This window comes from Rattus rattus, chromosome 1 (assembly GCF_011064425.1).
Source record: "Rattus rattus isolate New Zealand chromosome 1, Rrattus_CSIRO_v1, whole genome shotgun sequence".
NCBI classification, from domain to species: Eukaryota; Metazoa; Chordata; class Mammalia; order Rodentia; family Muridae; genus Rattus; species Rattus rattus.
Window position 1 is genome coordinate 260,543,218 of NC_046154.1, and position 22,252 is coordinate 260,565,469.

Sequence of the window (22,252 nt, forward strand, 5' to 3'; positions counted from 1 at the left end):
AAAAAATGCGTTTACTCTAGCTATTGTACGTGTCTTAGTTAGGGTTTCTATTGCTGTTAAGAGAAGAGACAATGTGACCACAGCAACACTTTTTTTGCCTTTTGGTTTTTGAAACAGGGTTTCATTGTATAGCCCTGGCTGCCCTGGAATTTATTCTGTAGACAAGGTTGGCCTTGAACTTACAGAGACCTGCCTACCTCTGCCCTCTAAGTGCTGGGATTAAGACTATAGCAACTTTTATAAGAAAAAGATTTAACTAGGGCTAGCTTACAGGTTTCAGAGGTTTAGTCCGTTATCATCATGGTGGGAAATAAGGACGCACACAGGCAGACATGGTGCTGGAGAAGGAGCTGAGAGCTCTGCATCTGGATAGGCAGGCAGCAGAAGAAGACGGTGAGCCACCAGACCTGGCTTGAGCTTCTGAAACCTCAAAGCCTGCCCTCAGGGACACACTTCCTCCAACAAAGCCATTCCTACTCCAACAAGGCCACACCTTTTAATAGTGCCCTCTGAGCCTATGGAGGCCATTTTTATTCAAACACCAAAGTAGGTTAAAGAAAGAAAAAAGGGAGAGAAAAAAAACCATAAGTACAAACAGAACAATTAAAATCCATGCATTCTTGTGAATATTATTTTCCCTTACTCTGTTTTGTCTTGGAAGTATTTCTTATGTGTCAGTAAGAAGATTCAGTAGGTAAAGTCACCTGCCATCAAGCCTGACAACCTGAGTTCTACCCTTGGAATCCACAAGGTGGAAGGAGAGAAGTTGTCCTTTGACCTCTAAACATGCACAGTGTGGCATGTATGTCCCACCCACATACATACATATGCACATGATATATAATATACACACAATAAATAAAGTATATTTTAAAAGGGATCAGCACTGATGGCTCAGTGGCAAAATGCTTACCACCAAATCTGATGACCTGAATTTAATTTTCGGATCCCACAACTTGTCCTTTGATTTACACACACACACACACACACACACACACACACACACACACACACACACACTGTGATATGCACATGTGCACACACACAAAATAAATTTGTTTTTTTTAATTCTTGAAAATTTCATACCTGTATATAGTATATCTTGTTCACATTCATGGCAACTTCACTTTTCTAATTATTAAATATTTCATTACAAAGGTACTAGATGAATAAATTTCTTTCCTCTCAAACTCACATATAGGGTGAGAACAAAGTTCCTTAATTTACCTTCCCAGTAACAGTCCCATTACCTTCCCAGTAACAGTCCCATTACCTTCCCAGTAACAGTCCCATTACCTTCCCAGTAACAGTCCCATTACGGGGTTGGGGATTTAGCTCAGTGGTAGAGCGCAAGGTCCTAGGAAGCGCAAGGCCCTGGGTTCGATCACCAGCTCCGAAAAAAAAAAAAAAAAAAAAGAAAAAAAAAAACAGTCCCATTACCTTCCCAGTAACAGTCCCATCACCTTCCCAGTAACAGTCCCATCACCTTCCCAGTAACAGTCCCATCACCTTCCCAGTAACAGTCCCATCACCTTCCCAGTAACAGTCCCATCACCTTCCCAGTAACAGTCCCATCACCTTCCCAGTAACAGTCCATCACCTTCCCAGTAACAGTCCATCACCTTCCCAGTAACAGTCCCATCACCTTCCCAGTAACAGTCCCATCACCTTCCCAGTAACAGTCCCATCACCTTCCCAGTAACAGTCCCATCACCTTCCCAGTAACAGTCCCATCACCTTCCCAGTAACAGTCCATTACCTTCCCAGTAACAGTCCATCATCTTCCCTGTAGATAAATGGGGTACAAACCGCCAGACTCATATTTCTGAATAGTTTTTATTTCTAGTTTTTGTGTTAGAATTGGAGGGATTGAGTTGGCTTAAACATGAATGATTTAACAGTATCTCATGGAAGCCTAGTGAAGGAGATGAAGGATCTACCTTGTTCTTTTAAACTACTGTATAGTTCTACGTTCTGAGTGTGTTAGGTTCTTTAGATCAGTGGACACTAACACTGTTGTAATTGTTCATTAGAACAGTAGTGCTGCAGAAGACATTGCATGCACTTGATTAAGTGGTTCTATTAAAAAAGATTTCTGAGGCCAAACTTGGTGATTAAAAAAAAAAAAAAAAGCATAATGTTTCAGTCCTATGATCCCAGCACTTGGGAGGCAAAGGCTCTCTGTGAGTTCCTGGTCTATGACAGGAACTCCAGGTCAGCCAGGGTTATAGAGTGAGACATTGTCAAAAGAAATGAACAACAAAAACAGATTTCTAGAAGCACACTTTCTTCTTGGTCAGAGACCTCACATTGTTAGTTTCAGAATAATCAGATTTATCCCAGGTAACAGTCATTTCTCTTTTCTTGTTATAAGTCCGTACCTTTCACTGTAGGCAGTTTCTGTCATTGACTTCATGACTGTCCTGGCCCTAAGAAGACTTGCCATATCATGTCCTAATTTGGGGAGGAAAATCTAGACAGCATTCTGTCTGTGCTCAACATTAGGACAGTTCTAAAGTTAATATTACAATAAATGGTTTGCTATAGATAGCAGAAAAATTCTAATAAGTTTGATATAACCAACAGCCATTAGTAGTCCAAGAATAAAAGATGAGTTTTTGGTTTTGGTTTTTTCAAGACAAGGGTTTATTTCTCTCTGTAACAGCCCTAGTTGTCCTGGAACTCGGTTTGTGGACCAGTTAGAATTAAAGGCATGCACCACCACACCCCAATTGCTTTTTTATTTTAGTGAATTTTCCTAATACTCTTTACTTCTCTCTCTCTTTAGAATGAAGTCACATTACTACGCAATGAGGTGGCTCAGTTGAAACAGCTACTGTTAGCTCATAAAGACTGCCCAGTCACTGCACTACAGAAAAAGACTCAAGGCTACCTAGGTGAGTGATTCATAACCTAAGCAAAATCAGTCAGTTGGTAAATCACAGGTACTGAGTGTCTTAGCTTAAAATATATATATATTTTAATCTGTAATCCTAGTAAGCAAGAAGATCAGTAGTTCAAGGTCTTCAATTATAGCCAAAGTTTGAGGCAAGCCTGAGCTGCATGAAACTTTCTTTCAAATAAAAAAATAAAGCTTTGACAGTAGTGCAGAGTTACCTATAACCACTGGAGAGAAGGAGTAGCATGCAGTATTTCTTGAATGTTTTATTTAAGTGCTATACTGTTTTCACAGTTCCCCCATGAAGTAGCCATTCGATCTATAAGTGAGAAAACTACTCAGATTAGATCACTTATCCAAGTCAAACAGTAGGAAAGTGGTAGAGGTCTTTTAATCCCAAAGACTGTCTTGGCCTAGAGAGCAGATGAACAGCAGCAAATGATGCTGCTTAGAAACTGAAAAGTTGGGACTTGAGGGAAGATTTCATCTTTCCAATGATAGCCCAGTCTTGGTTTCAATTTGTAATTAGAGATTTCTACAAAATTGTGCTCAGCATTAATAGTGTTACAAAATATATATGACAATGAAAAATTTGTTATAGATAATTAAAACTAATAATTGCTAGTTTTCCTTTACATATTAAATAAATACATAGAAATACTAAATATAGCAAATAATTTTTTCACTAGTTGCCTTTATCATTTCAGAGATGTAAAATATTTCTCAGAGATTCTGAGAAAAAAATTAAGAATCTTTATTAAATTATTTATTTAAATGTTAATGTGTACTTCCAGGTGTGTTGATTTGTTAAGTAAGTACTGACTGAATTGTTGTTCTGTGCCAGGCACATACTGGGTGTCACAGGAACCAAACAGGTTAGGTTAGATCTGCGTCCCTGAAGATCTTGTATTTTAGTATGTAAGACAGATTTTTTAAAAAGGTGAGATATGTGGTTTGTGGTAAATGTAAAAACAGAAGATGATGCAGCTGGGGTATAGAGAGATTGTTCAGGGGGTCAGGGCATTTACTGCTCTTGCAGAAGACCTGCATTCAGTTTCCAGCACCCATAACTATCTATAATTGCAGTTCTAGGTGTCTGAGATCCTCTTCTGGCCATCTCAGGCACCAAGCATGTACATGGTTCATGGATGTACGTGTGGCTCTGGCTGCCCTGGAACTCTATATGTAGATCAGGCTGGCTTTGGCTCATAGAGATATGCTTGCCTCTGCCTCCAAAGTGCTAGGTTAAAAGCATATACAGTCAAACACAGCATAAATCTTATAATAATAACAACAACAACAACAACAATAATATAGCTGGAAATGGTGCTATAAAAATTCAATCCCGGCACCCAGAAGACTGAGACAGGAGGTTCATGAATTCAAGCCCATCCTGAGAAACCTTGTCTCAAAAGTACAAACAAAAAGAGAAGGAAGAGAAGGGTTAGGCTTGGTGGTCCACACCTGGAATCCCAACACTCAAGAGACAGAAGTTGGAGGGTTACTGCAAGTTCAAAGCCAATCTGACCTATATCATGAATTCTGGCACTGCCATATACATAGTGAGACCTGCCTCAAACACAGACAATGTGCAATATGAAGGATCCCATCCTCTGCTGGAGACATCAGGGGTGCACAAGCAGAAAGTAAGGCAGTGTACCTAGATCAACTATTTTAGATCCTGTTCATGGGCTAAAGAGGGTAAGGACTGAGTGTTCTTCAGTGTGCAATCAATATATAATTTTCTACTCAGTCCTTATAATAACTCTTATTAGTGGTGAGTCCATTAAACTACTTACTACAACAAAGATGTGTTTAATCACTACTTTGTGACAACCACATTATAGAGGTACTTGACATAAGACATTGTCTCTACCTCTCAGAGATTCATTGGGTCATTGTGAACCTGTGACTGAGAAAGGACAGATATATCAGTCAAGGACCCCTGGACTGGGAGCTTCTGCTGTGTACCCCAGTGTCCTTACATGTAAACGGTGCTTAGTACGTGTCTGCAGAGTAAGTGAATACATGCTCTGAAAGCACAGGTAACAAGACAGTTTCCTGGGGGTAACAAGAAAGTGTTTACTGAGGCAGCAGTATTTGAATTCTCTTGAATCCATTTGAAAGATGACTCAGATATTCATCAAGAGGTCAACACCCCAAACTCAGACATGGTAATACACACAAGTGTAATCAGAGCTCTTGGGGTGAGAATTTGAGGCCAGCTTGGGCTACATGAGATACCATCACAAAAAAGACAAAACAAAACAATACACTTATTGGAAATTTTTCCCTAATTCCATACATCTCTGTTGAAGCAGCTATACAGACTAACATTTAATAAAACTTGACTAGCTACCATTACCTTTGTATGCAGCTGAGATGTGTAAATGTCAGTAAAATGTTATTGTCACTTTAGATAGAATGGTATAACCTGTAATAAGTATTTTATATAATCAGTACATGGCTAATTGATAGGAGGCTTACAGACTTTATATGTGTACATGTTTATATCTGTTTTCTGAATCTTGGCTACTTATAGTGTCATTTGATTGTAACTTGGTATTTAATGGACTTACATATAGTGCCAACTACATGCTAAAGGAACATTCTTTAAAATGGAATAGTTTAATTCCTTTGAAAATTAATAGAAGCAGATTAAGGAATCTATTTTAAATTACTTTTGCAAATGGTGGGATGGCTTACCAGGCTTAACAGGTGAAGGTACTTGATGCCTGATGAGCTGAGTTTGATCTAAGAGAACAGAGTCCTGAGAGTTGTCATCTGATCTCCACATGCATGTTTTGGCATGTGTGTGACCATACACACATACATACATGCATGCATACATATACACACATACATATACACATACATACACACACACACACACACACACACACACATACAAATGTAAAGAAATAGAAAAGATACTCATTTTCTTCTACAAACAGAACAGGTTCAAAAATAATTTTAGATGACTCTGAATTATCTCTAGTCTATCCTCACCTTCAAGTAGTCTTTGTTGACCTCTGGAGCCAGTGGGTCACAGGTCGCATCACTTTAAGTCTTTCTTGGAGGGAACAAGCAGCTTTCACTATGGTGATGATTGAGGCTTTACCCACCTAGAGTGTCAACACAAGCCCCAGGAGAGCCTCCCTATCACAGTGTAGTAAATGTGATGCTGTGCCTGGCTTCTGGCTCAGATCTTAGGTTTTGTGTCAGAACTTACTATTTTTCAGGCCATTCATGACTTGAGGTCAGGATTCTGGAAAATTGTCTCCAAAAAGAAAGATGAAATTAATTTTCCTTTGTATTCTTTGTGATTATGACAAAGAAGAGTCCTTTCTGTTCCTCTGTCCTATTTTCTAACCACTTGCTCTCTACTGTTTGCCCTCCTTCCTGGCAGAAAGTCCCAAGGAAAGCTCAGAGCCAACGGGTTCTCCAGCCCCAGTGATTCAGCACAGTTCTGCAACAGCCCCTAGCAATGGCCTTAGTGTTCGATCTGCAGCTGAAGCTGTGGCCACCTCGGTCCTCACTCAGATGGCCAGCCAAAGGACAGAACTGAGCATGCCCATACAGTCACATGTGATCATGACCCCACAGTCACAGTCTGCGGGCAGATGATGCCTCCCATGATGGAGAGGTCCCCAGCCAGAGCTCGCCAGCCTGAGCCAAGAGAGAGATCAACTTACCCCTCCTGTCTGCCTTGGAATTGGCAGTATGGAGAGGGAGAAATTGTGTGTTGTGAGTATGGACAGATGTGGGGCTTTTCTCTTTAGCCACATGATCATGTACGATTAACACCTGTACGACGGGCTTCTGGCCCCAAAGCCACATAGATCATCCCCCAAGGGTAGGGTTTCTTATGATCCTACAACCAAAGGCCTTTCCACATGGTCTGAGCAATCACCCCAGCCCTGATGCATGTGTGCCTCTCTTAACACTAACCCTTGCACTTGTAGGTTTGGGGTTTCTCAGTGTCCTCTCCTCCCCTTGAGCTGTGGCTGATACCTTCTTATCTCTTACTAGCATGCCACTTCCTGCCAGATAGAGGGAGACGAGATTTGATGGCGTGTTACTTGCTGTCCCATCCCCAGCCACCCCATGCACTCAGGACTTTGTCCCCAACAGCTGCTTATTTGTCTCTTCCCCTCCTAAGCGGCAGTGAAAACACTCACTTGTTGAGAATGTAATGCATTTAATGTGTGAGGTAGCAGTGCTTCCCGCCTCTTCCCTGTGCTCTACTCCTGTCTGCTACCAAAAACAAACACAGACAGAAAAAGCAAAACTCTGAGAGTTTGAATCATTTTTCATTTCCAAATCTATCGGTACCTCATTTCGTCTCTTGACTTTCCTTAGTCTAGTGGTGGGGTCTTTCCTACTTCCCCACTCTGCCTTGGAAACCTCATCTTGTGGCCTTATTGTTAGTGGCAATGAAAAGGGAGAGAGCCAGGGATCTAACTGGGCCTCCCTGTCTCCTTCCCTACCCTCCAGTTCTAATCATCAGGGCAGACAGGAACAGTGTAACTTAAACTTGTTCCATCAGGTTACTGGATTAACTGATTCTTTTATGTTTTACAAGAGTTTACTGGCCAAAGTCTACATATTGTCATCTTTGGTCACCTGTGCTCCTGCCTCTCCACCCTGCTTCCCTGTCCATGTCACTGCCTGTTTCCACTAGAATTTCTTTAGCTCAGCCCTCCTCGGAGTTGTCAGACAGAAGCTGCCTTCATTCTCTGTCCCTCCTGCAGCTCTCAGCCTCCCTTCTTTCCTAAGGTATGTCTTGTACCCACCAGTGTCCAGCACTCTCCCAGCTACCTTCTCTTTTTCCCACCTGGTTCTTGGCTGACCCACTAGGTGTCTCTAGTACTGAAATCTTGTTGAACTTGTCCATGGTACGGGCTCCAGGGCTCTGAAGCATCATGATTGAGATCATGGGTGCTTTTGACGTAAAACTGAGTGGAGACAGGAGGTGTACATTTTCCTATGTATAATCTCAGCAGAGCACTCAGGATTCGGCCTGTCTGTGAGATTGCTGTCTGTGGCTGTTGACTGCCCTTATTTCATGGGTTACAGAGAGAAAGATGTACCCCTCCTCTTCCTCATCTTTCCTTGGCTCTGAGCTATGCAGGCTCTTCCAGAGCCAGAGGCCTGTGGATAGATAGGTCAGCTTTAATAGCTCTTGAGTTGAGAATCCTCCCCGTTGTCCTAAAACCACCTTGTGCCATCTGCTCAAGCCTAGAGTCCTCTTTTCTAGCTCCATCTTAACTATGCAGAATAACTGTTTGCTTCCTTTTTTTGTCTTCCAAAATTCACTGTCATGGAGGGATGAGGAAATGTTGTAGCTTATATGATTATTTCTTCAGTTTAGACTAGTGAACCCATCCTGTGATGTACTTGTATGTTTTATGTAGATTTCCCTCCTGTTGTTTAGAGTCAGTGCTGAACAGGCCATACCCAGTAAAAATAGGAGCTGGTTTTATAGTCTTCTACCACAGGGGCTTAGCAGGAACAGCCCCTGAGGTGACCAGGCTAGCAAATGTCACAGCAGATGGTTGAGGGCAGGTTACCATCTCCAGGGGTTTCACTTGCGTTAGAAACTTACAGCCATAGTTTGAGCTCAGTACTTCTTTAGATGGCTGCTTCCTGGGATTTTTTATTTTTTTTATTTTTTGTCTTCTTTCCCACTTATGAATTTTGTTTCTTTCTTTCTTTTTCTTTTTAATTGTCTTGACTGTCCAGTAGCAGCCTTACACTAAAGCATGGCTGAGCTTAGAGCTCCCAAGGGGCCTTAGCAGACCCTTAGCTATTTCTCTTCCTCCGTCAGTCAAGTGTCTAAGTCGGGGTAACCTACCAGCCTGTCCTGGGTCTCATGTCTAGTATATGTGGAAGTTCTTTTCCAGTTTCTTAACCCTCATGTCTGCTTCTCTTGAGTCTTTGTTTTCTTAGCAGGAACTTAGTACTGGGGACCTGAATGATGCAGGGCACCACCAGAACCATCGTAGGAAAGCAGCACTGAAATTAGGCACAGCAGGACAACCCCAGATGCCTCAGTAGTTGGTTTTCAGCTTCAGAAAGCAGAGCAGCTGCTCATGCTGCAGCTTCCCTTACAGTCAAGGGAGACATTACCTGCACTGTCATCACTGTCAGTGGTCACCGCCCTGACCAATGCCTTCCCCACTTACCTGAACCAGAACCAGATACTATAGAGGGTGTCAATTAACCCTTTTTGACATCTGACTGTGATGTGTCATAGAGGGTTCTCTGGTCATGTCTACTTGGGGTTCTATATGCCTCTTGTGTTTGGATGTCAATTCCTGTCTCTAGGTTTAGGAAATTTCGTGATATAATTTCATTAAATAATTTGACTAATTCCTTTTGAATTTATCTCAGATCCTCCTTCTTCCCAGTGGGTTCTGAGGTCTTTAAGTATATCCCAAGCTTCTTGAAAATACTGGTCATGCACTTGCGCTCTCTCTCTCTCTCTCTCTCTCTCTCTCTCTCTCTCTCTCCCCCCCACCCCCCTCTGTGTGTGTGTGTGTGTGTGTGTTGTCTCAACTTTGTGCTCCTCTGCAGAACTGCATGGTCTTATCTCTTGGGGAGGCTTTTCACTTGGTTGTTTCTTTCATGTTAATTTCTGTCTCGTTCCTTTTCCATGTTTGAATGCCCTCGCTAAAATCTCCCTCCATGTATCTGACTTTCTCCTCCAACTTACCTACTGTTTTGTTCATTTAGGAGGTTTTATATAAAGTCCCTAGTTCACTCATGTGTATTTGAGACTTCTACTCTGAATTCTTTCTTAGACATCTCAGTACCTTTGGTTTTCATTAGGAGAGGTTTGTAATGTGTCCTGGTCCGCTGTTGGCCCATGTTCTTTGTCCTTCTCTATGGTGTTTTGTACATCAGTCAGGATGGATATGTCCTCCAGTTTTAACTCTTCTTCCCCAACTCTGTTTTGTTTTATGTAACTGAGCCCTTCTTCAGAGCTCTATCAGAAAGGAGCTGAGAGCGATGTCTTAGACCCATGAGTGGTCAGAGGCCTGGTCTGTGCTCTTACCACCCACTCCATATAACAGAGAGTGTTCAGAGTTCCAGTGCTAGGAAGCCTCCCAAAACACAGGGAGAGCTAGAAAGGACATGGCTCCTTCACTCCCTTCCTGTTGGCTGAATACGCCAATTCTGTCCACCTCTTTCCTCCACTCCTGTCCATGGTTATAAAACAGCAGACCATATATTAAAGGGAGCTGTGCTGGTGAACCTTGCCTCCTGCCTGCCTTTCCTCTCCCATCTCCTCAGGGACCTGCCCTCCAGCACAGTCATCCTGAGAGATATAACCATACTTTTTACAGCCTGAACCACCAAAGAGACACAACACACAATTCTTCCTCTGGCTTCTGAGAGGCTCCTTAAAGGTGCTAACTCCTGAGATCACTCTCCCCAGTGTGTCCCCTTTCATAACTGTCTTCCCATCCTCAGAACACATTTCCAATAATATTATCGATTGTACCCACCAAAAAGAAATATGTACTTCTTTTGAAAAGAAAATGGTAGTCTGTCTAGACTCATCTTGCAGCTATGCCACACAGGCCTTTGTTGATGTGCTTTCTCCTCTTTAGACATGTTTGACCAGGGTGGGAGCTGTGGTAGGATAGGACTGGTGAGGATCCTAAGGCCTATCAGAAGACCCTACCCCACTCCAGTCCAACTAGACATTCTTCCTACAGAGTCTGTTTCTGTCTATATACATGCACATGCACATGCACATGCACAGACAAATCTCCTACTCCACCAGAGTGGTGACCACAGGAATGAGCTCAGTGCTTGCTGGCCACATCCCCACCTTCTGCACCTTTAAGGTAAAATCCTACGCTAGAATGAACAAAGGCTTGTGAAAGTAGGGCAGATTAAGGCAGCTTATATCCTTGTAGGTGCAAGTTTCTATTTCAGCTACTAGATGGTTTTGTTTTGTTTTTTAGAGCTGGTAGGCTATAAGCCAGCTATAAGGCATTAGATGTTAAGTGGCTGTGAGCACTGTTTCCTTGACTTCACCTTAGGGCAGTTGCTTTCAGAACATTGGTCCAGGAGCAACAGTAGCAGCAACATCACCTAGAGAGCTTGCTAGAAATGCACACTCTTTGTCATCCCAACCTCCTGAGTTGGCCACTCTGAAGGTGAGCTTTAACTAGCAGTCTCTGCTGCTGGTCCATACTAATGTGTGAGCATCCCTAGAAGACAGACTGGGAGCATCTTAGCTCTGTGATGACACGGATTACTTTAAATGCCTTTTCTGCCTTAGAAATGATGTTTTCCCTTCCCTCCACTTCCATTAAAACAGCCACCAACAATATCACTCACCTCAAATTTTTGGTCTTCCTTCTAGTCTTAGCTCTAAAACATTTGCCTGCATTGGTCTGGGCAGGACTTACTCTTATTTCCTTGCAGGCTACTAGTTGTGCATTCTTGGTGACATTAACCAGCAGGAAGGCCAGGAGTGGTAGTGGCCCAAGCCTTTGATCCCAGCACTTGTGAGGGAAGTGAGGGAAGCAGATCTCTTTGTGGTCAAGACCAGCCTGGTCTACAGAGGGAGTTCAAAGTCAATCATAGCTATGCACTGAAATCCTGTCTCAAAACAAACAACAAAATCAGCAGAGCCATAGTTGTCCATTCTTTCCTCTGTGCGCGCGCGCACACACACACACACACACACACACACACACACACACCCCTCTTGCAGGAAGATTAGCCTCCAACCCAACAGTGGAGCCTTCTGCATCCTGATAGAGTGTATGTTGAGAAGAAAGCCATGTGTATCTATGAATATATCTCTCCTGTATCCTTTGACTTGTAGCAATACCTCTCCATCCTCAAGGAGCTCAACCCAGGCTGGGTCTCCCCAGGCCCCAGTGGTAGACTCTGATGGGTGGGAGGATACAGTGCTCTGGGCTGTTTTGTTACAAAAGTGTCTTCTGTCCTTTCCCCCCACCCAATTCAGCATGAACCCTGTGAGCAGGCTCTCACAATCTCCTGGGGCGGGGCTGAGGCAGGGGCTTTCAGCTCTTCTCCGTAACCATCCCTTCTTCCTTCCCCCATGCCATTTAGCAGTTATCACCCAGCCTTGCCTTCTCCCTCCATCCTTTGCCCTGACATATACTGTGCCTTATTTATGCTGCAAATATAACATTAAACTATCAAGAGAATCACTGGTATGTTTGGTGCTTCCCTACACAGACTTATGGGGCCCACTGGGTCACTCCTAGAGACTCACTAAGCTTTCGTGTCTGACAATCCTCCCCCTTCCAGTTCTTAGGGCATAAATAGCAAGTTCTCCTCTTTGCTTTCTGTAAGTAACATGGTGTTAGAGAAGGCACAGAGTTCAGACCTTTAAACCCCTCAGAGCCAAAGCATGACAAAAACACTGACCAGAAAACTTAATGTGTGCTCCTTGTAATGGGAGTATCTGAACATCCAGACCCCCTTCTCTTTCAGTGTTTTATGCTCACCCTCTTCCAACAATTGAAAGGAAGAAAAAGTCCTACTCCCAAGAAAGAGACTTGAGAGAGTACAAAGAGGCAGACAAAATCAAGCTTTCTCTAGAGAAAAGAAGGAAGAGCTGGTGAGATGGCTCAGTGGTTAAGGGCAAAAACTGTTCTTGCCTCAAAAGATCCAAGTTTGGTTCCGATGTAGGCTGGCTTACCACCACCCTTAACTCCAGTCACAAGAGATCTGGTGCCCTCTTCTGGCTCCCACAGGCACTGCACTCATCTGCATAACCCCTTCCCCTACACATGCATAATTAAAAAGCAAAAAAATTAAAAAGAGGAAAAAGCCTGGAAACTTGAGGCAAACTTTGTAAAAGCAGATAAAAGCTCACAGAACAGGTAATGATCGGGGTGAGGAAGACAGACAGGTGAGCCACTGATTCTTCGAGTATCTATGTCTTCCTGTATATTCCACTAAAAGTGGAAACCACCAATGAGACAGACTGAAGAACCTGACAAAAGACAGAACAGGTACCTCTAAGGTTTCCTGGAAGAACAGATACACCCTGTTGGTGTTTGGTGAAGGACTAGAGCCTCCTTAGGAAATGGAAACACTGTTGTTGGCCCTCACTGCGTGGGGCTGGCAAGATGGCTCAGCAATAAAGACACTTACTGCCAAACCTGAAGCCTGAGCTTGATCCCTGGACACATATGGTGGAAGGAGAGAACTGGCAAGCTGTTCTCTGAGCTCCACATGTGCTCTGTGGAGCATGTGTCTCACCTTTGCCCCAGGGAAATGAATAAATGAAAAAGTGGTGGTGGGAGCACATAGTGAGTCCAAGAAAGAACATCACTAAAAGCTAAGACCAAGAGGGCTGGACAGATGATAGCTCAGTGGTTAAGAGTACCTGCTGTTCTTCTAGAGGACTTGGGTTCATTTCCAGTCAGGTGGCTCACATCTGGAATTCCATCTCCAGAGTGTCAGACTCTGGACTGGCCTCCCCAGGCACATGCTCTTGCAGACATACAATTTAAAAAAAAAAAAAATTGAGACAGGGTTTCTCTGTGTAGCTCTAACTGTCATGTAACTCACTCTGTAGACCAGGCTGGCCTTGAACTCGGAGATCAGCCCTGCCTCCCAAGTGCTGGTGTTAAAGGCATATGTCACCATAGCCCTGCTGAGATCCTGCATTTAAATAAGTAAATCTGGAAGGTGATAAATAAGGCTAAGTCTGGAAGATGAGAATCCTAATGCAAGACAATGTAACAGGTTAGAATGATTAATTTTTGTTGAGGTTAGAGGTGCCTGCTCTACAAGTTAGAAGTGAAGCAGCTTCTCTGTGAATGTAGCTTCAGCCCCAACGTTGGTACTCAGGCAGCAGTGCAGTGAGGAGTAGCTGCCCTGTGCACAGGCAGCAAGACCGCTGTACACTCGGTCCATTTGCTCTTCATGGCAGCCTCTTGTGACAGGGGTCAGCCTGGGTACTATGACACACACCTTTAATCCCAGCACCTGGGAGGCTGAGGCATCCTGCTCTACAAAGTAAATTCTAGGCCAGCCAAGGCTAAATAGTGACACCTGTTACACACACACACACACACACACACACACACAGAGTAGAGACGCAGATAGGGAGAGAAGCCAAGAAGACCCACAACAAAAAGCAGCAGTGAACCATTGTAACTATAATGCATGACAAGTTCTATGGGAAATCATGAGACAAAGCTTACATACAGGTCCACCCAAGCCTGGATGTATTATTGTATTCTAGAACATCGGATAGAAACCTGATCTAGGTTTCCCTCTACAGTATAGCACCTGACTAGCATACATAAGGCTCCTCATTTTGATTTAATCCCCAAGAAAGAGATTTTAAAATGCCACTTATCCACAAACCTAAAATATAAGTTGGTTCCAATCAAGTACTTCCTTATTGAGCAAAGAAGATGTGGTCTCCAAGCGTGAGGGGTTTTTACTTATGGACTGAGAGATGTTCTAAGACTTCATTGAACAAGCTAAGACCTCTGGTACAGGCCACCAAGAAGCTCAAGCCCACTCAGCACTGTCTCTGGAAATGGTAAGTTCCCCAGGACTGGAGTGGGAGGAAGACAAAAGGAATCACAGTTGACATTTCAAAAACACCAGGTCTGTGCTTTCTTACAGAATGCATCCCAAATGCTTCTCCTAGCAAGTAAATCATTTTACTGTTCCCATATGTGAGGAAAAGTATGAGTAGCTTGCTTTGCTCATGGGCTAGAACCCTGACATGGTCCTTCTGTTTAGGCTAGAGACATGATACACTGGCACCTGCATTTGCAAATGAGGTTGGGACTAGCTCCTGTGAAGGACCCTTCCCTGACCTAGAGTGATTCATTCCCTAAAGCAGGAACCTAGTCACCAGCTCCAGTAGTATACTAGAACCAGAACCAGGCAGAGGCCGTGCTGACCTGAGGGAACTGAAACAATGTATCAATTCCTGCCTGGAAAGAACCCTGCCCTGAAGTCCTCCTAGGCAAGATCCTTGGAAAAACAAATGGCCAGATGTGGCAGTGAAGAGTAGTGGCCACAAGGTGGCAGCAGAGTTTCAGCTGTGGAGGCCCATTCCACAGCTAAGGTGGGCCTATCCACAAAATGTGCAAGCCACCTCTACTCAGTAAGGTTCTAACAAGGGTCTCCTAGCTCTCACCTAACTATCCACGGGCAAATCTTAAAAGTGGTGAACCCACATTTAACTTCACTAGAAGCAATGGGAATTGAAATGGCTGTGGTCCTGACTACCTGTTCCTGGCAGGAGTAGGGACCAAGCTGGGTCATACTAGCCTGCTCTCAACCCTAGTTCCTTCCCATCCAGGACATAATGCCCAATCCTGACAGGAGTTTCTTCAGTCAGGAACAAGAGGTGATCAATTGAAGCTTCTCCAACCTGTTGAAGGATTGGAGGTTCTTGTAAGGCTCCTCCAGGGCCTAGCTCTGACAAACTGTCTGCAATTAATAATGCTTCCTAAGCTCTGGAGACAAGATTTATGCATCTAATAAAGTCTATAACTCCAGGCTCATGCTGGGGGTAGAGAACTGAGAGCAGAAAGTCTCCAGGGCGGTATGGGAGGGGGTCCCAGGTGGCTCTTAATAGAGCCATGCATTTCCATTGCCTGTCTAGATTTCCCCCAGGCTGCTGATGAGGTGGGGGTAGGGGACATCAGGTATAAGAAACCCGTGTGCCACGGAGGAGGCAGATGGCAGCATGGATTCCAAGTGGGCTGCTGTGCTGCTGCTACTGCTGCTGCTGAGGAACTGGGGCCACGCTGAAGAGGCAGAGAGCTGGGGTGAAGACCAAGTCTTTGCAGTGAGTGAGCGTCCTGCTGCCCCCCACCCACCCACCCACCATCTCCCCTCCCCAGCTGGAACTTTTAATACAGGGTTGATGTTCCCCAGGCTGCTAAGGTCTTCAAGAAGCCTGGCTTCTCACAGAGGGAAACGGCTTCTCAGCCCATGCAAGTTTCCCCCAGAAGCCCCATTCTTTTCCTTCCATGTCTTCAGTGTGCGAGACATTGCCATGTTCCTGCCCTGCTACTCTCTCATCACAGGAAGAAGATAAGGGACCCCACCCATCACAGTATGCTCACACTCCAGACAGGATCCAGACTCCTGGGTCCCTCTTGCGTGTTCTGCTCCAGGCCATGGAGAGACCTAGAAGGAACCCAGCCTTCTTGTTTCAGCCCCAGAGGTGAGTTCCAAAAGGCAGAGGCTGGGAAGGGAGGAGGGCAGAGGAAGATGTGAGGGAAGGTGAGATACAGAGAGTGCCGACTAAAGATGAATCTCTCCTAAGGTTTGGCAGAAATGCTTGGGGGCCCTGGAGCAAGGAGCAGCTAAGTCCCCAGGCTAGAGAGTTCTGGAGCCTGGCCGCTCCTCAGCGCTTTGGGAAGAAGTAACATCATCTGCTGTGATATGTCTGCATGCAAAATCACTTCCCCACATTCCATGTGTGCCCCCAAATAAAGTGGTCTGGCTTCTGCATCTGTGTTTGGACAAGACTCTCAGGGAACGGGTGGGAGCCCAAGAGCAATAGTTATAGCCTCCTTTACCTCCACTCAATCAATCTCCAGCCATCTGCTGGAGGGTCCCCAAGGCTACTGCACCTTTCCTCCTGCCTGTAGCAAAAAGAATGGGGTTCAGAAGGAGAACAAACACACTGTGTATTCCTTTGACACCCTCATGACCCAGGGCCAGAGAACACAGGGTTTAAGAAGCCAAAGAGCAGCATTTATTCTGGATTCCAATAGAATTCCAATTTCCTTTCATTCATCATCCATGGAATGAGGGCAAACCCTGCGCTGGCTGGGGCCCTGTGGTTCATGGCTCCTTGCTTGCCTGTGCCTTCCTCAGTCTCAAGGCAGGCGAGCTGTGTCAGAGGTAGAGATGGCACCTCTGGAGGGCACCAGAGCTAGGCAGTCGCATAGACCCAGGGCAGAAGGAGCAAGAAGTAACAGATATCCATCACTGTAGTGGGTGCTATTTGCTACCGGCCATGATCCTGAGGTACTGTAGTGCGCGGCGAGCAGCATCACCTCGGGCTGCCTCCCTGGTAGTGGCAGAACCATAACACACAGTGGCCGGCTGCGTGGACAGCTCCACTAGGCACTGGCAGAGCCCACTCAGGCTCAGTTCCTCTGGAAGCCAAGAAAGAGGGAGGCACTGGTGGGGAGGGGCACCAAGCAGTGTACATCACCCATCTCCCAACTCCTTTATACTTGCTCTGATCCAGTCCCCTCCATCCCCAGTCCCTGGCTGGCCATACCAATATCCAGATAGCTGACATGGAAAGCCTGCTCCGCAGAGAGCTCACTGAGGACGCTGCAGCAGGCAGAGCCCAAAGACCCCAGAGAGCCCACGGAGCAACTGCGAAGGGACAGGATCTTTTCTCCCACAGAATTCCGTAAGGAATCCCAGGTGCAGCCTGGCCCACGGTTCCTTAGTCCATCCAGGCGGGAGCTCACGCCCTAATGAGATAAGGGTGAGAATGCAGCTAAGGACCCAAGAACAGGGCATACTCTGACCCCTGGCAACCTTCCTCATCCCAGGAAAAGTTGCTACAGGGCCTTTGCCCTAGGCTAGCTTTCCCTAGTGACCCTACACATAGGCTGAGGGGACTGCTAGGTGTCACAGGTTCAAAGAGCCCTGGGTTTGATAGAGAAGCAGGTCCAACTCACTTCCAAATCACAGACCCAACCCAATTCACACCACGTCCTGCAGTGTGAACCACATGGCGAGCCCACACAAGCCACTTACAATGGAAAAATGATCGTCATCAGGTTCGGCCTCGTTGCCATCTCGGGCGTCCAGAGGTACCGTGTGCACTCGAAGCAGCATCTTAGCTGCCGCATTGCGCTTTGCCAGCTTCTTGGAAGTGCCACTGCCTGAGGATAGGGAAGGAATTGTTCGATTTGGGGATTCCTAACAGACCAATGCTTTCCCTCTAAGTTAACTTGGATAGAAGGTCCTCTTATGGGATACCACTGCAAAGAGGAGCTCAAGGCCTGTTCGTTTTCACTGAGGAGTTGATGAGCCAGAAAAGAGGGGAAAGATGGGCAGGGACAAGGAAGAGACAGGGAGGCAAGAGCTGAGCAAGGAGCTGCAAAGCAAAGAAAGTTGGGACAGAGCACAGCCAGGCAAAGAGCCACCTTGTGTGGGGCTATAGTGTGGCAGAGAGAAGGTGAGTGAACCCCCTTTTCCCCAGTTACCAATCTCAATGAAACGCTCCACCCGGCAGGTCATGGTGAACTCTTTGCGGTGAGCAGGCCCAGACTCCTGGGTCACCATGTACTCTGGCAAACGCCAGCCTTTCTGCACCACCAGCTCCTTGAGAGAAAAACAGAAGAGTCCAAGGTTTAATGGGGAAAGAAAGGTTCCTTACCCGAGTGGTTTTCTACCAAGAGCCTCAGCCTCTGAATGAGAAGGATGACCACCCCACCCACGAGGGCGCACATCCCTGCCTCAGGGCCCTAGTTCAGAGAAGACAGCACACACGACAATGAAGATGAGGCACACCTGCAGAGCACCAACAGGGTTGCACTCAGACTGCTGAGGAGAGACAGGGGGCTGCATCTCCATGGGAGGGCTCCTAAAGGAAAAACGGCCCAGACCAACGCTGAGGAAAACAGTTCCTTCTGTCCTGGACAAGGATGAAGTGCCAGCCACTGCCACCTCCCAATTCTTCACCAGGCAGGCAGCTATCTGTCCAAACATCTAGCCTAGCTCCTCCCTCCCCAGTCTCCACCAAGTGAGGCTCGCTACTTCCTAGGAGCATTTAGATGTGGAAATACTTCAGTAAAATCCCTGTGACAGAGGTAAAGGAGCAGTACAGCCGGTCCTGGAAGTACCTTTTGGGTCTCAAACAAGGAGCCTGTAAGATGTTTAAACAATCTAACATTCGTCATATGGCTATTTAACCATCATAAATTACTTCCTATCTCAAGCTTACCAACCAGCTGGTGCAAATTTTTCAATTATGCCATTCTCTGTTTACTCTCAAGCTTCCTCATCCTGACCTGCCTGGGTTCAAGGGCTATAAGACTAGAAGCCAAGACCCCTTCCTTCCTCCAAGATGTCAGGGGACTGAAGATACCTGGTTAGTAAAGCAGATGGAACAGGGGCAGCAGCTTCTGCAGCAATGACAGCAGTGTCCTCAGGCACTGAAGAGTCTAGGAGAGAAAAAGAACTTCCCGAGGGGAAGAGGGCCTTGGATTCACACCCATGTAGAAGGGAATGAGGGTGTGAGGTCCTTCTGACCTTTCCATCCCCTGAGAACTCCTTCCCCCTGATGTTGACTCGGAGAGCCTCAACAACAGCTCTTCCTCCTGGGATCCTCTGCTGACCCACACTGGCTCAGAAGCACTGAGGTAGGGGTGGGGAGCTCAGAAAAGAGAGTCTCTTCCTACCCAACAAGCTGCAACCTGAATGTGGAAGAGGGAAACCCATCTTGCTAGAAAGGGGGCATGCCGGGACTAACTTATCAGTCTTAGCCTCCACCCCCTATGCCCTATCTCATGCCCCAGAGCAGCCACCACCCATCAAAGGGGCTGGCTATTACCCTGAGGCATCCTAGAATACCCTATTCAGCTTTAAAGGAAATTCTCAGGAAGGAGCCACGAGAGGGTGGCCATGAGTCACCAGACCAGGCTTAGGAGAGAAGTAGGTAGTGCAGAGGCCTGGGTTCTCAGCAGGGCTTCTAGTGTGCCTTGGCTGTTCCTCCCTCACCTGCTGTCCTCCGGGGCTGGTTCCAGCATGCTCCCCCCTTTGAGGTGTTTGAGGGCCACCTCAGCTGCCTTGTGCTTGGCTGCCTTCTTGCTGGGGCCCTGACCTAAGAAAAGGGGTGTGGGCAATACTGGAGGTCACCGGCAGGACAGCAGAGAAACCAGCCCCCACAGTCTCTCTCACACAGTCAGAAGGAGTGAACAGTCCTCTGACCAACCTCCCCTGTCAGAACTGGAAGGGCTCTAATCGTTGGAATGAATAGCCATTGTCCTAGTTAGCTTGGCACTGCCTAGGATCATCTAGAAGGAGAGCCTTAACTGAGGAATTGCCTAAATCAGCCTGGCCTGTGGGCATGTCTGGGGGACTGGGTTGACTGCTAATTGATGCAAATATGCCCAGCCTGCTACTGTGGCACCATCCCTAGGCAAGTGGTCCTCAACTCTGCAAGAAACCTAGCAGATAAATAAGCCTGCCAACCAGCATGGGGTATCCACCATTGTTCCTGCTGTGCTCCTATGGCTGTGAAGTGAGTTCCCTGGTCAGAGGTGGCAAGGATGAGTTTATTTTCTTTGGTCTTGACTGATAATGTGAGTTTCTACCTTAGCTTCCCTCGGTGATGAATATAACCTGAACTGTAAACCAATCAATCCTTTCCTCCTCTAAACTGCTTTTGGTTAAGGAGCTTTATTACAGCAACATAAATGGGCCTTGAACACCCCATCTCTTCCAGTCAGCTCCTGTAATTAAACCCTGCAGGCAGGAGAACTTCTGAGCTCCAACTTTGGTGGGCTGGGGAGAGATGTTTCACTCTGTCTTTCTACTTTTCTCTTCCCTCAGTAATGGTTAAGAGACAGCAGAGGGTCTGTTCTAAACTCTGAGCTTTGCTCTACCACACATTAGGCATGTGAACACGAGCCAGCCATGTGATGATCCCTCATACTAAGTTCTTCACATTCAGTGTGAGGCATGAAGGCTGGCAGAGTGTGTGCTTGCTCCCCCTAATCCCCACAAGGAGTACAGTGTCTTCCTCTGAAGTGATAAAGTAGCGGACCCCTGTGATATTTCCAGTTCTCGCCACTGAGTCTCTCAGGTCCTGTCCACCTTCTCACAGCCCTGTTCAATCCAAACGGTGGCTTTCCCCCTGAAATCTCTCCATCCCTCCCTGGCCTTACAGGAGAGGACTGTGAGGTGATTCCATGATATTAAGCCACGGGCCCTGTGAATGCACACCCCAGCCAGGCTGCCCAGGCCTTCCTCACCAGTGCAGCTGGTGTCGCCAACGGTGACCCGGAAGGTGAAATTAGGTTGATGGGCTTGGCCCTCGGCTTTGAGAAGGTCGTACACGGGCGTCTTCCCTATTCTGGTCCCATACTCCTGAAGAAGGCTGATCGGGGTCTTGCCCGGGTTGGCGGCCAGCATTTGCTCTATGCTGGGGAGGGGCACAGACCAACATCACACTTCCCCTTTCGGCACCCACCTGGCCAGTCACTGTCACATTAGACCTAGCCACATTATAGGGTCCATGAATCCCCAGGCAGTATAGCATCCATCGACTGGGTTAAAAGTTATGATGCAGGAGGGAAAGCAAAGTCCCAAGGCAAGTGGAGAAGGTACTGTTCTCAATTAAGGCGAGGGATCCAGTGCCGTAGTGCTGGTTGGACGTGCATTTCCCCCTGGCACAATGCAATTCGGAAACCCAGTACCCACCAAATACACTGAACGTCGGGGCATAAAGCCCAGGGCTCCAGTGTAGTCTGGGAATCAAGCCAACCCCAAACTAAAGCTGGAGGCTGTGGCCACAGCCCCAGTGCATGCCGGGAACCTCTGCCCACTACCCCAGTGCTTGCTGGGAACAACCCTCAGGCCAGGTGCATGCTGGGGCCGCGCCGCTGCCCCTCCGCACCACCTCACACTTTTCGTCCTGCAGGAATCCAAGCGAGGCGGCTCACCTGGGCAGCCCGCAGCCTGTAGTAGAGCCGGAGCCCTGATCCTCTTCACTCATTCCCTCCTCCGTCCCCGCGGGCGCCACCGTGACTACAGTCTCCACGCACCCCAGTACACCGCCGACGAGCTAGGGCCGGGGCCAAGCCCGGAGTCGCGGCCGGTAGGGCCCGCCGCGGGGCATGCTGGGATCTGGAGTCCCCCGCCCACCCGACTCCTTGTGTCTTCATCAGGATCCGAGCTACCCGCCCCACAACCCTCAGCGAGGCTCGCCCGGGCATCTGCACCGCCCTCTGGGAGGAGCAGACCCTCCGCGGAAGCGTCCCAAGCTACGAGTGGTTTTTGTTTTCTAATATCATCCCGCCTTCCTCCTTGCGCACCGCCTCCTCCCGAGCCGAGACTGTGAGCATGCGTACTGGCCCAGTGTAGGCGGCCGGGGGCGGGGCCGTAAGGGCTGTCTCCCAGAGAGAACTACAGATCCCAGGCGCCCACGTGCCATCCGGACACCGCTGCAGGCTTCGCTGCCTCATTGGCTATACCGAGAGCGACTTCCTCTAGATGTTTGCAGATTGGTCACTTGGCCCGGAGGGCGGAGACGAGGAAAGGTATAGCCTTCTTCTTGAGGAAAGGCTGTAATTGGCAGAGGAGGCTGCTGGCGTAGTCCTTTTTGCTGCCCCA

At 46.9% G+C, this 22,252-nt stretch overlaps 4 protein-coding genes across 4 annotated transcripts in view; 2 read left to right on the top strand and 2 right to left on the bottom strand.

Annotated features, from left to right (window-relative positions):
* The window catches only part of LOC116883350 (cyclic AMP-dependent transcription factor ATF-7), an 88,019-nt gene extending 78,730 nt beyond the window's left edge, over positions 1 to 9,289 (top strand). The window contains exons 11-12 of the mRNA XM_032884432.1: positions 2,789 to 2,897; positions 6,309 to 9,289. Coding sequence (XP_032740323.1) covers positions 2,789 to 2,897; positions 6,309 to 6,526 — 327 coding nt within the window. The 3' untranslated portion in view covers positions 6,527 to 9,289. The remainder of the gene's footprint in view (positions 1 to 2,788; positions 2,898 to 6,308) is intronic.
* A 4,690-nt stretch (positions 9,290 to 13,979) lies between these two features.
* On the top strand, positions 13,980 to 17,385 carry Npff (neuropeptide FF-amide peptide precursor). The gene is made up of 3 exons (XM_032884421.1): positions 13,980 to 15,725; positions 15,967 to 16,106; positions 16,209 to 17,385. The coding sequence occupies exons 1-3, from the start codon at positions 15,624 to 15,626 to the stop codon at positions 16,309 to 16,311; spliced, it is 345 nt and encodes a 114-aa protein (XP_032740312.1). The 5' UTR covers positions 13,980 to 15,623; the 3' UTR covers positions 16,312 to 17,385.
* Positions 16,621 to 17,778, bottom strand: LOC116883335 (RISC-loading complex subunit TARBP2). Its single transcript, XM_032884409.1, has 3 exons — positions 17,669 to 17,778; positions 17,178 to 17,379; positions 16,621 to 17,049 (listed from the first exon to the last, which is right to left on the bottom strand). The coding sequence occupies exons 1-3, from the start codon at positions 17,747 to 17,749 to the stop codon at positions 16,892 to 16,894; spliced, it is 441 nt and encodes a 146-aa protein (XP_032740300.1). The 5' UTR covers positions 17,750 to 17,778; the 3' UTR covers positions 16,621 to 16,891.
* On the bottom strand, positions 16,621 to 21,917 carry LOC116883325 (RISC-loading complex subunit TARBP2-like). The gene is made up of 8 exons (XM_032884398.1): positions 21,583 to 21,917; positions 20,893 to 21,062; positions 19,637 to 19,739; positions 19,005 to 19,097; positions 18,428 to 18,500; positions 17,669 to 18,238; positions 17,178 to 17,379; positions 16,621 to 17,049 (listed from the first exon to the last, which is right to left on the bottom strand). Exons 1-6 carry the CDS (start codon positions 21,633 to 21,635, stop codon positions 17,927 to 17,929), a joined length of 804 nt encoding a protein of 267 aa, XP_032740289.1. The 5' UTR covers positions 21,636 to 21,917; the 3' UTR covers positions 16,621 to 17,049; positions 17,178 to 17,379; positions 17,669 to 17,926.
* Positions 21,918 to 22,252: the final 335 nt, after the last annotated feature.

Coding starts and splice junctions, on each gene's coding strand:
- Npff (XM_032884421.1), top strand. CDS start 15,624: ATGGATTCCAAGTGGGCTGCTGTGCTGCTGCTACTGCTGCTGCTGAGG. Junction 15,726..15,966: donor GTGAAGACCAAGTCTTTGCA/GTGAGTGAGCGT, acceptor CTCTCATCACAG/GAAGAAGATAAGGGACCCCA. Junction 16,107..16,208: donor TTCTTGTTTCAGCCCCAGAG/GTGAGTTCCAAA, acceptor ATCTCTCCTAAG/GTTTGGCAGAAATGCTTGGG.
- LOC116883335 (XM_032884409.1), bottom strand. CDS start 17,749: ATGCTGCTTCGAGTGCACACGGTACCTCTGGACGCCCGAGATGGCAAC. Junction 17,380..17,668: donor ATGACGATCATTTTTCCATT/GTAAGTGGCTTG, acceptor TTATCTCATTAG/GGCGTGAGCTCCCGCCTGGA. Junction 17,050..17,177: donor TGTCAGCTATCTGGATATTG/GTATGGCCAGCC, acceptor CTTGGCTTCCAG/AGGAACTGAGCCTGAGTGGG.
- LOC116883325 (XM_032884398.1), bottom strand. CDS start 21,635: ATGAGTGAAGAGGATCAGGGCTCCGGCTCTACTACAGGCTGCGGGCTG. Junction 21,063..21,582: donor ACAGGCTGCGGGCTGCCCAG/GTGAGCCGCCTC, acceptor GCCCCTCCCCAG/CATAGAGCAAATGCTGGCCG. Junction 19,740..20,892: donor TGGCGACACCAGCTGCACTG/GTGAGGAAGGCC, acceptor CCCTTTTCTTAG/GTCAGGGCCCCAGCAAGAAG.